Source organism: Sitophilus oryzae, unplaced genomic scaffold, assembly GCF_002938485.1.
Source record: "Sitophilus oryzae breed Bouriz unplaced genomic scaffold, Soryzae_2.0 scaffold_467_pilon_pilon, whole genome shotgun sequence".
Lineage (NCBI taxonomy): Eukaryota > Metazoa > Arthropoda > Insecta > Coleoptera > Curculionidae > Sitophilus > Sitophilus oryzae.
Genome location: NW_022147048.1, coordinates 442,001 through 454,413, shown reverse-complemented (window position 1 = coordinate 454,413; position 12,413 = coordinate 442,001). Strand labels below are relative to the sequence as shown.

General features: G+C 33.0%; 1 protein-coding gene across 1 annotated transcript in view; it reads right to left on the bottom strand.

Moving 5' to 3' along the window:
• LOC115886102 (serine/threonine-protein kinase SIK2-like) overlaps positions 1 to 5,425 on the bottom strand; it is a 101,616-nt gene extending 96,191 nt beyond the window's left edge. Inside the window, exon 1 of the mRNA XM_030905156.1 lies at positions 5,093 to 5,425. Within this exon, the coding sequence (XP_030761016.1) occupies positions 5,093 to 5,221 (129 nt within the window). The 5' untranslated portion in view covers positions 5,222 to 5,425. The remainder of the gene's footprint in view (positions 1 to 5,092) is intronic.
• Between the last annotated feature and the right edge of the window lie 6,988 nt (positions 5,426 to 12,413).

Here is a 12,413-nt window from a genome sequence, read left to right as displayed (position 1 = left end):
TATTATGTGACAAAATTTTTGACAAATAAATGCATTTATGCGCTTTCGATGTTACGTGTCACGTGAAAGTATTTCAAGATTTCTTGATTTGACAATCTTGGTATTGGCTCAAAATTTCTTGTCTTGTCTTTATCTTTTTTTGAAATCAAGATAAGATCTTGAAATTTTCATGAACTTGGCGACCCCTAATTAAGAGAAATTATAGGCTTTAAAAATTATACTAGTAAATTGGTTACGTCAAAATATCAAAAAGTTTAGGTTTGATTTTCATACATCCAAAAAATTTCGGACGTTTTCTTAGAAAAAATAACGTGATGAATGTTTAAACGTGTTTATGTAACATTATCGTCCATCTAGACATTTTCCGAATTTGAAAATAATTTCCAGCGATTTCTCTTGGCCGATATATTTATTACAATTTTTTTTCCAAAGTTATACGATAAGTAGCTTCTGAAAAAGAGCCGGCGTCCATTCTTAGTTATTGGTCACCCTGTACATAGATTAATTTGTTCTACGTAATACGTTTTTTGACGTAAAGCTTTGACGCGCGATTTTTGTTTTTTGACGGGTCAATTAAATCCACGGTTGTTCCGATACCGATAACTTTTGAGTGTTTTATTATCAGCGAGTCACCAGCCGATAATAATTTTACGACCGACCGTCCGAACCGTGACGGTTGGTAGATAAATGCATATAATCGTTAATTGGCGCATGGGCTAGACTTAATTATTATTAACTTAATAAAACCTTGCAAATTTGTAGCAGGGTTGCCACCCGTCCCGATATTGTCGGGACAGTCCCGCTTTTGATCTAAAAGTCCCGCGTCCAGGTCAGTCAACTTTGCCCACCTTAGAGGAAATTCAAAAATTATTATACCACTATTTTGCACACATTTTGCACATTTTTGCACACTTACCTAAGAGAAACCGAAGTCGTTTTTTAAACGGGGGGCAAACTCGACCGTTCCCTCCATTTGTTACGAAATTGATTAATTTCTATGTACATCGATTCGGCTAATTTTGCACAATTTTGCACACCTATTTTTAAATTTTGCACACCCTCCTGGCGAAAGTTACAAAGGGTTAAAAATTTGAAATTTCCCCCTCATCTGTGACTAAATTGAATTTTGTTTATATCAAACGAATCGGATAATTTTGCACAATTTTGCACACCTGTTTTTGAATTTTGCACACCATCCTGATTAAAGTTATGAGGGTTTGAAGGTTTGCAATTTCCCCCATCAGCTACGAAATTCAATTTTGTTTATATCAAACGAATCGGCTAATTTTGCACAATTTTGCACAGCTATTTTCGAATTTTGCACACTCTCTTGACAAAAGTTGTAAGGGTTTTAATATTTGAAATTTGTCCCATTCATCATTCTAGAGCAAGTAAATTTTTTTATAAATATATATTTATAAAATATTTTTTTATAAATATACAGGGTGAGTTTTAAATAAGTGCAAATATTTTCAGGGCTGATAGATGATAGATCTCGACAAAAGAAATATATTTCTTCTGTGCCGTTTTTGAAATAAGTCCAAAATAACGGAGTTATTTTACTTTGAAAATTTCCAAAAAAAAATATTTTTTGCTTAAATTTTGAGAACTACTGAATCTTTTCTGGATTTTCTTTCTTGTAAATTTAATCTACTAGATATGTTACCATAATATCAAAAAATTATGTTTTTTAACCAAAAAGTAAAAAAAAATTGGAAAAAAATTCCAAACTTTCAAAAAAAAAATTCGCGAAGAAAACCTCATATTCGTGCTTCTGGGGTCGAAATATATTACCCCTAACTAACAACTCAGAGAAGATTTCGACAGACGACATACAAAAATGACAGAAAATGCGATTTACCTGCGAATTAAAATGACAGACACACTCATTGTCCTTATCAGGGATCTTACTATACCTCATTTTATTAAGTCTATGACCTTAAATTTTATGGGATAATAGAAAATATTTAAAATATCCATATTGCATGAAGGATAAAAATAGTTTTATATAAATCCTCATTATAGTACCTCCAATATTTGTTTATTATTCGTAATAAATAATCTCATTAAATTTACACATATATTCGTTATTTCATTTTATGCGGCAACAAAACATACATTGCAAAATATTTACCTTTACAAATAGATTAAATTTCTTGTTTATTTGTTAACTGTAATCAGTTGGGAACACCTCATTTATAAATTCCGTTTTGCAATTTATGATTAATACGAAAAACCATGATTTTTTGGAACTATTTTTTTATTGAAAAAGCGAAAAACCATATTAAAATTTAGATCGTAATGATGGTTTCATATTCACAGTTCTATAATTGGAAATATGATAATGCCATTGATTTTATAGTATACTATATGAACTTTCATATACTAACATAGGGTCAATGCATTGGTTCTCGGCCTTTTAACGGAAATTTTGACTTTGAAAGCAAATTAGATATGGAAGGAGATTTTAAATCATAATTTGTCCAATACAAAAAATGTTCGGTAGAGTGTTTTAATAATTATGGATTTTTTTTTAAATTTTTATTTTCAAAACTCTAGTAAAAAAAACAATAATAACCGAAAAAAGTGCTATTTTACTGGTTCTTGGCCACCACTCACAGTTCTCGGCCAATTTTGTATTGGTTCTCGGCCATGTAGGTATACCTAGAATATAGGATACCTTACTATGATTCTGCGTACCTAATTAAGAATCAATTAATTTATGAAGGTATCAATAAAAAAACTTTAATTAAAAAACTTATATGTATGTATGGCAGGAATATTAGTAATACAATAATAGCAATAGGCTCCTTAAAACCTAAATAAACGATAACAAATACGTAACTATAAACATTAGATACCGGTTAAATACCTATAACCATAGGTATCTGATTTTCTGAAGCTATTCTTTACAGAATTCTTAAATCTGTCAGATTTTGATAAAATTTCGTCAAACACGCTACAAAAATTAATTTTTGTCACCGAGCAATTTAGATTTTCGGGTTTGTTCTGCCACTTACAAACTGTTTTTTTCCATTCCGATTTCATCGGTTTGAAGACGCTAACGTCAGCAGGCTGGAGCATGTGGGTGATGTTAGGTGGAAGAGCAATTATTTCATTATTGTGGCACCACTCACTAATTGTCATAGTGAGATGGGATTTATGCCCATCCACAAACAGGATAACAGGCTTCGGAATATTTTCTGTAATCAGCCATTTGTTAAAATCATTATTGATAAACTCAAAAAATAAGTCAGATGTCATCCATCCTCTTTCTGACTTTCCTAACACCCAACCGCTCGGCATATTGGCAATGACAGCCCTGGGAAGTCGCACATGAAGTGGAGGAGCAAATTTTCCTTCGGCGTTGAACATTAATCGGGCTTCCTCAGAAGATCGGGTACTCTTCCTTTGATTCAATCCTGGATCGTCGCCCTTGGTACATTAAATCTTCGACTGGCCTCCCTTATTTTCATTTTGTTTACCCAGATCTCACGCAGAGCATTCTTGAGATCTTTCTCTGTGTATTGGTACATCCTCCTTTTAATCCTGGATACTTTAGGTCGTATCAAGACGGTTTTATTACCCTGGGTTTTATTTCTCCTAGTTTCCCTAGCCATTGAAAAAAATCAAAAGGATTAGAGTTGGTTAGCGGTCGAGAACCGAAATCTACAGTGATCTTGGTTGTCGGTACTATTTTTCATGGTGGCCGAGAAAGGCTAGTTCTCGGTCACTATTTTTAAACATAATTTTTGATCAAATTATATTTTATATTCGAATTAATTTAGCGGCCGCAATCTAATAATTAAAAAGCAATAATATAAGTAAATAAAAAAAATAACAAACACAAGACAAAATATGTTTTTTTATAGTTTTTTTTAAGATTGAAAAATAACTTTTTATACTGACTTTCGGCCATGTTGGCCGAGAACTAAAAGAGCGTGTTTTTTAATTACTGGTTTGCGGCCCCTGAAAATTTTAACTAAAAACCCAATTTTTGCTTAGTTTTGACATATATTTACATGTTTTTACCCTTCCCCCATCATATATTATACATTACAAGTACCTAGAGTAAAAAAATAATAAAATACTTACTATTTTGTAGCTTGACACTAGTAAGCACATTTACATTTGAAACACTACCTATGTTGTTCTGTTGCGTGTCCAAGAACTATGGCTTTTTCGCATGCTTATTAGTTGCAGCTCCATCTTAACCCCTACTACTTTCGATAGATAAATGATACATGAATCTATTTTACCATTTGGACTGGACAAACGGCGATTAAATTTACTAATATTTAGCTTTAAATCCTAAAAAGGCCGAGGACCAGTGCTGGCCGGATAACCAGTGCACTGACCCTACCAAATCTCGTTTTTTTATTTGAAAAAATTAAAAAGTTATAGAGGTGTGCCACTTTTGAGACGCACCCGGTATATTTCAACCAGTGCCGTCCATACGGGATTTACATTGAATCCTTACATGAAATCCTGAAATATTAGCATCTCATTGAGGAACACCCTGTATACAATAAGCTATTTTACAACAGGGAAGGATTATTTTGATGTACAATTAAACATAATATAAACATAATAAAAGTATTTTTATTCCTGCTAATTTTATGTTCTGTTTACAGTTTTTTTTTTCAAAAGTTACGTTGAAATGAGCAAAAACAAGACCAATACTGGTTTGGTTTTAATAGATTTTTACTAAAGGCACTTTCTACATACAAAGAACATCTTTAAATCAATAGTAGGTATTTTAGAGAAACTTTGAAGAAAGAAATTATGAAAATATTTGTCTGACAAACTTTTTTATTTTTCAATAAGTATATTAAGTAAACTGATATCAGCATTTCTTTCTTTACAATTTTATGCAATATTCCGAAAAACACTATTTGTAATAAATTAAAACAACAGTTTTGAACAAATAAATAATTTCATATAAACGTGACAAAAATGCAAGACCGCAAGACCAAGACCAGTCTCGTTCATCACTAGGTAGGTACTATAAGTAAATATAATCGTCAGTTTATTTATCAAAAATTATTTGCGTAATTTTTTTGGTAAAAATATTAAGCGTTATTTTTGTTACCTCTGTTTTGGTAATCCTGTGCCTGGCCAATTTGACGATGGCAAAATTCCCCTTGCCTATCGTCCGCTCTATGTCGTAGAACCCGACCCTGATCGGGTTTTTCGACGTTAATTTTTCTCTGTCGCCCATGACTGGCAGTGGGTCGCTTGAATGAAACAGGCCGTCGAATCGACGTAACTACTCGCGCGAACCGCAACCGGCACCAAATCGCATCTCTTATGATTTATTGCTAAAGGGTTCGATGTGTATTGCCATGGTGGTTATACCTGCGTTTCCGCGCCAGGCTCGCGACAAACTGCGCGCCGCTTCCGCCGCTCGCCGAGACTGCAACCGCGCTTGACTCTCGGACGCTCGTCAGCTGTTCCTGCGAGACGCTGTTGTCGGATTGGGCCAAGATAAAATCCTGAGAATCGACAGAATTTTCTTCGGCCTTTGTTCATCCCATTGACTAACAGGTTCTCGATAGTGTTAAAACTAACCCAAGAACTGTAAACTAATAGCACGGCATATAAATCACACGGCAGGCTAACTCCACAAAACACATACACAAGAAGAAGTGCGAGCGCCTTGCTAAATATTGGAAAGTGAAATTGACGTTTAAATTTGACACTGTTGACAAGTTTACTGCTACTAGCGCCCCCAATTTCGCTTGTAGGAACTACGGACTAAATTGTCACGCATGGCGGGAAGTTTAAAAAAATAAAAATTTTTATTTCTTCATTTATTTTTAATTATGACATACACAAAAACACAGAAAATACACCATTTTTTAAAAATATGTTTAATATCAATATCAAATATACAACAGAAATTAATTTCACCACAATAAATTAATAAAATTAAAAGAATAATGTTACAAGTAGATCAAGAGACAAAATTAATTATAACAAAACTGAAAAAAATGGCGTCATAGATGGCTTAGAAATAAAAGATATATCATAATTTTGAAAGTAAAATTATATGGGAAATGTCTTCGATCATCATTTTTAAGCCAACTGGACGATTATTTCAAACATACAAGCTGAGTTCGTTCATAGTGCTCTGAGAAATCTAGATAAACAAAGAATAATAAATTAAAAGTATTCCAGGGGAAAAGAGAGGAAAAACCTGTATCGTCTCTGATATCTGTCAGGGTATTGTTGAAAGTGTCATCTTTTTGCTCGAAGTTTTCAGGTCGATCAAAAAGATGACATTTACAACAATACTTTGCTGTAACTTTCACAAATATCAGAGAGAGTACATACAGGTATTGCCTCTCTTTTCCTCTGGGATGCTTTATATCTGTTGTTCTTTGTTTATCTATATTTCTCAGAGCATAATGCCGAACACGACTACAGTATATAATAATTTCAATATCCGAAGTGGAAAGAAAAAAGATCACCTTTCTGTTTTGTACTATGGTCCCTTTCTTCCGATGGCTCATCTCGTTGATATTTAGGAAGGATAAATAGGAAGGAAAATATAAAATTCAATTTGATTTGATGATCCTTTTCTGTCACCTAAAATCAGGAGAACGACAATGAGCATGTTAAGATGAAAAAAAAATTATCAACACTTACCTACACGTTAGTCCGAGGAGTTTTATTAAAAACCTATATATTTGCCTAAATAATTTATGTATTAAATTTGCAAAGCAAAATGCAGCGTGTAAACAAAAGAAATAAAATGGCGACAAGTCAACGTCAACGACCCGACAAGGAGAAAAGTGGTGTTCGAATAACAAATTATGGGTCACCAAAAATTGTTTTTGTCTCCTTTCAACGCACACTTTAGAAAGAAAAAGAGATGAACTGGAATTCTGAAAGAACGTCAAGTCTTTATCTGTCACTCTTGTCAATAATTTATCGGTAAAGAAGATTCCTAGAAAATCGCTTGTAGTCAAGTTTTCAACCATTTCCAGTTCTCCCATAAGAAGTGTCATTCACCTGGCTAACTCTGCCCAGATCCCATTGTTTTAAATTTCTATAAAATTTGACCTTGAAAACACCATTATGGGTGCCGAGTCAGGGCCGGATTAAAACGTATCAAAAAATTTCCCAGAAAATAAACTATTGATAGACAGGGTCGTATTAAAAAAATACTGTAATTGACTGAAACTAAATTTTATTTACACAATACTTTTATCTAAACAAATGAATCGTTAACCGCGCATAGTCCTCGAAAAGTAACAATGAAAAAATCAATTAAACATTTAACTCTAGAGAATAGACAATTAAAATTAAAAAACATGCCAGGAGTTACAAACAAGAATTAAAGAAATGCCCAATAAAATATCTATTGAACAATCTAAAGAGGCTACGTACAAATTATGTCCATCAATGGACATAGCAAATTTTGTTAATATTCATCATAATATAATAATAATATCATCAAGTGCAATTTATTTTATAATAGCGGTCGTGATAATATTGTAGGTTTTGAGGACCAGAAGGGGAACAGAGAGTTTAACTTGCTTTGTATGTATGTTTGTTCGGGGCAAATCTTTAGAAGCACTTCCTTTCATTGTAGGAAATTGAAATTTGGCATGTAGGTTCAGTCCCGATGACAATACATTTTCTTGCAAGGCATGACCCGAATTTTTGACAGCTGTCAAAAAAAGTTGTCCGATTTTGATAAAAATCGATATATTGGATGCTCCCTACCCCATAGTCGGTTTTCATTTTATTTGTCTCACATTTGAACTGTCAAATTTGACAGCTGTCGTTTTTTTAAGTTCTCCTTTTTTTAATGAAAATCAATATACATATTATTAGGATGCCCATAGGAATTTATTTAAGAAAAAGAATTGAGTTTAAGTGTGTGGCACTGAGCAGTATAACTAACCAGTATAACTAAAAAGTAAAAAATAAATTTAAGAAAAAAAACTTTTTAAAAACAAGGTTTTATTTAAATACAATAAAAAGAAAAAAAAAACTTTTATTATGGACTTATAACGTCATTACAGAATTTTATATTATATAAAAGCTTGTCGCGAGATGCGAGATTTGAGTGTACAGTTGCACTCATAAAAATCTGGTACGACAACTTTATCTTGTAATTCCTGTAATTCTTGTAATTCCAATATCTTGTAAACCTATCATTATTCCCATCCAGGATAAATTCATCCAGTTTAGAAGAATATTTAAAAAACTTTGTGTCCGAATATTACACACGGGTACTGAAAATTGCCAAAAAGATCTGGCAAACATCTTATTAAAAACGGCAGACCTTATTGTTTACGTCGGAATCCGTAACATTATTATAAAAAACAACGAGACCTCTGTTCTTTTCTCTCTGAATTGTCATGAGCTATCCATAAAAATTAAAAATAGATACGGATGATCAGAAAAACAGTAATTTAGAAATGAATCTTGTTTGTCATTTTGTAGGATACCTAATAATAAAAATTACTTTGAGTGCCGTAGGCAATGATTGAGTATTAAAACTAAAAAAACCTCGGACTTCAATTGTACTACTAAACTACAAAAACCAAATATATCACACACAATAAACAAAATATATCACTCAAGAAAAGAATGAAATAAATTAAGTCGCACGCTACTGACTTAAAGCTGCCGTAACTCTATGTTCTCGATGACAAAGACTACGACTGACTACGACACTGGTTAATTTCTGTTGCTGGCACCCATAATGGCGGCGTGCGCTAGAATATGCGCATAGCGTTCCCGCCAAAGCGAGTTGGCCTGCCGTGTGATTTATATGCCGTGCTAATAGGATTGCTCATCCTCATAAGACGTACGTTCGCCACTTCCCGCGCTTCAGCTGACTGTTGTGACGTCATTGTAGTCCTTGTCATAATAGTGTGTATTATTAGTTGCCTATGGTAAACTTATAAAAATAACAGCTGAGAAATTTTGAGTTAATTATTTTGTCAATTTTAAATGTGAAAAAGGTGTCTTTAAAGTTTTTAGAGCTATAGAGTGTATAAATACGTTCATTTTTTATTGTGGATTGTGACAAGATGCTTACTAAGTGCCTACGATATTGTTTATTAATTATTTTAGAGCAAAATATGGAAGTACTCTAAAAAGAATTCTTGCAAAAGGTGATGCTGGGAACTGCTGTTATTAAAAATACATTATCTGGGTATTTTATACGATTTATACAGTTAATTTTCTATACTGCATACATATAAGGTGTTTAAATAAATAAACTAAATAATAAACGTTTGGTATTCGGCAACCAATAATGCACGTGTATGTATTATTGGTTGCCGGATAAGGACTAATAACCATGACAAGGACTACAATGACGTCAGAAAGCGAGTAGTTTTCGCATGCACCTGGCGGACACTTTTGGCTGAATGAGCAGTCCTATTAGTTTTAGTTAAATAAATATGGCCCAAAATATGGATTCCACCTCTTCCAATATTAAAGAACCTATAAAGAGGCTTAAGTTTACAGCAGATGACGACTTAGCCCTTCTAAGAGAATTTGTTGCTTATTGCCCCTAAACCCACTGGCAGACGTTGAACAATAAAGCACTGGAAGTAAGCACTTTAGCCCTTTAGTTTTAAAATACCTAGTAAACAAAACAATTTCAAAGTTTTAAATTCAAAGTTAGGTTAAGTTTAAATAGCGGACGCGACGCGAACAGGATTCTTTCCGATCCGATAACTATAAATGAAGAGAGTTAATACCACATAACGTAAAGGAAATAACACCTGGCCTTATTAACGCCCATGCACGCTATTCGGTTTAGCGATATCTCTCTATTACGCTGTTTATTGTTATTTTACGCGAGTTTATTTTTGCGCACAGGAAATTTGACTCGTTTGCACATCGTCATAAAAAACAATTTTTGTACCACGAATTATGGACAAGATTTTTATCTGTATACTTATAGGATACTTAATCTATGGTACGGCTGTGCTCGACTTAGCGTGGACACTGCCGTTATATTATGCTCATTAAAGCTATATCAAAAGTCTCAGGGTGCAGCCACACTAACCTAAAAACGGCGTATCGGCGTAACGGCGTAACGACCTTGAATCGATTTCCAGTAATTCTATTGGCTGAAATTTTTGACAGATGAATTTGACAGATAAAATTTCTGACAGATGAATGTTTTAGCCAATAGAATTACTGGAAATCTATTCAAGGTCATTACGTCGTTACGCCGATACGCCGTTTTTAGGATAGTGTGGCTGCACCCTCAACAAACTTTTGTTTGTTGACCCCAAATACGTTTAAATAAAATATACGGGGGGTACCGCTTAAATTCCTGCCCGATATTGAAGGATGGCTATAGAATTTCAATGCATTTCCTACATAAGTCTATCCTTGTGTTGTAGGAGGTTTGACTAAACAAGGATGAACTTATGTCCTGAAACTATTCAGACTTCAGACTCGATTTTCTGTCCTTCAATACTGGGACGCAGGGTTCGGAAAACTACATGTTACTTTGAAAAACTACATAAACTACATTACATGTAGTTAATGTAGTTTATGTAGAGGGTGTAGTTTATGTAAACTATGTATGTAACTTTCAAATATCAAAGGTTTGAGGTGAGGTTATAATAAGTTGAAGCTTTAAAAACACATAATGTATTTAAGAAAACAGAATAAATATGGCTTTAAATATAATATTTACATCATGTTATCTCTATTACACCCAGGGTTCAGAAAACTACATGTTACTTTTAAAAACTACATAAACTACATTACATGTAGTTTATGTAGAGGGTGTAGTTTATGTAACCTATGTATGTAACTTTCAAATGTCAAAGGTTTGAGGTGAGGTTATAATAAGTTGAAGCATTAAAAACACATAATGTATTTAAGAAAACAGAAGAAATATGGCTTTAAATATAATATTTACATCATATTATCTCTATTACACCTCATACAAAGGAAAATTATTCATAATATCAATACATAGTTTATTAACGTAGTTTTCATGTAGTTAATGAACGGGAAAAGACGTAGTTTTTGAAGAAAAACTACACGTAGTTAATCAGGTAAATTACGTCTTAGTTAACTACTTCCAAACCCTGATTACACCTCATACAAAGGAAAATTATTCATAATATCAATACATAGTTTATTAACGTAGTTTTTATGTAGTTAATGAACGGGAAAAGACGTAGTTTTTGAAGAAAAACTACACGTAGTTAATCAGGTAAATCAGGGTTCGGAAAACTACATGTTACTTTTAAAAACTACATAAACTACATTAAAAGTAGTTAATGTAGTTTATGTAGAGTGTGTAGTTTATGTAACCTATGTATGTAACTTTCAAATGTCAAAGGTTTGAGGTGAGGTTATAATAAGTTGAAGCTTTAAAAACACATAATGTATTTAAGAAAACAGGAGAAATATGGCTTTAAATATAATATTTGCATCATATTATCTCTATTACACCTCATACAAAGGAAAATTATTCATAATATCAATACATAGTTTATTAACGTAGTTTTCATGTAGTTAATGAACGGGAAAAGACATAGTTTTTGAAGAAAAACTACACGTAGTTAATCAGGTAAATTACGTCTTAATTAACTACTTCCGAACCCTGGGTAAATTACGTCTTAATTAACTACTTCCGAACTCTGCTGGGACGTAAGTCCTCTAATTGCTCTTATGGGGAGGCCGTCGTACATTATATTTAAACGTATTTGGTTGACCCTAAAGTTATCAGATGTATTAAGGAGGAGATTAAATAGGAATTCTGTGTAGAGCTGGCAACTCGCGGCGTCCAGTTCACGACGCGATAGCGTGCGCGCCCTGACGCACATCCGACGCACGGCAAGACACGTAGTCGTCATAGCCTACTCGAATCTATCGTCGCTCTGGATATTTTACTCCATAGGAAACAGATAATCAGATTCAATATTTAATCGGCTATTTTTATAGGAAGCAATGGCGAAGATTTAACTAACACTGGCATATACGAATATCTAATTAGGACGTTTGTTTTTTCGACAAATAAATATTTTGGTAAACTTACCTCTGAGCTATATTTATTAAAATTTTCTAAATATATAAATTGCGCTTAATATAAGCCTAGCAGCATGATATTAATTAAATATTGAGAAGCATAAAATAAGTTTCCACTTTATAAATAGTATGTGAAAATACATAGTATTTGTTTATATAGGGATACGTATACTGTGTTACTTACTAACTTCTTAACTATTAATTGAAATTTGAATTGGGCTATATATCGAGAATTAAAAAATAAGTAATATTCATTTATAACCGAAAAAAAGTTTAGTAAATTTTGTCCCAATCTTCCGTGGACATAGTATAGTCTGTAAAACGAATAACTTTCAATTTGACAGTTCCCGCGGGCTTTTCTAGTGTTAATTTTATTAGGTTAG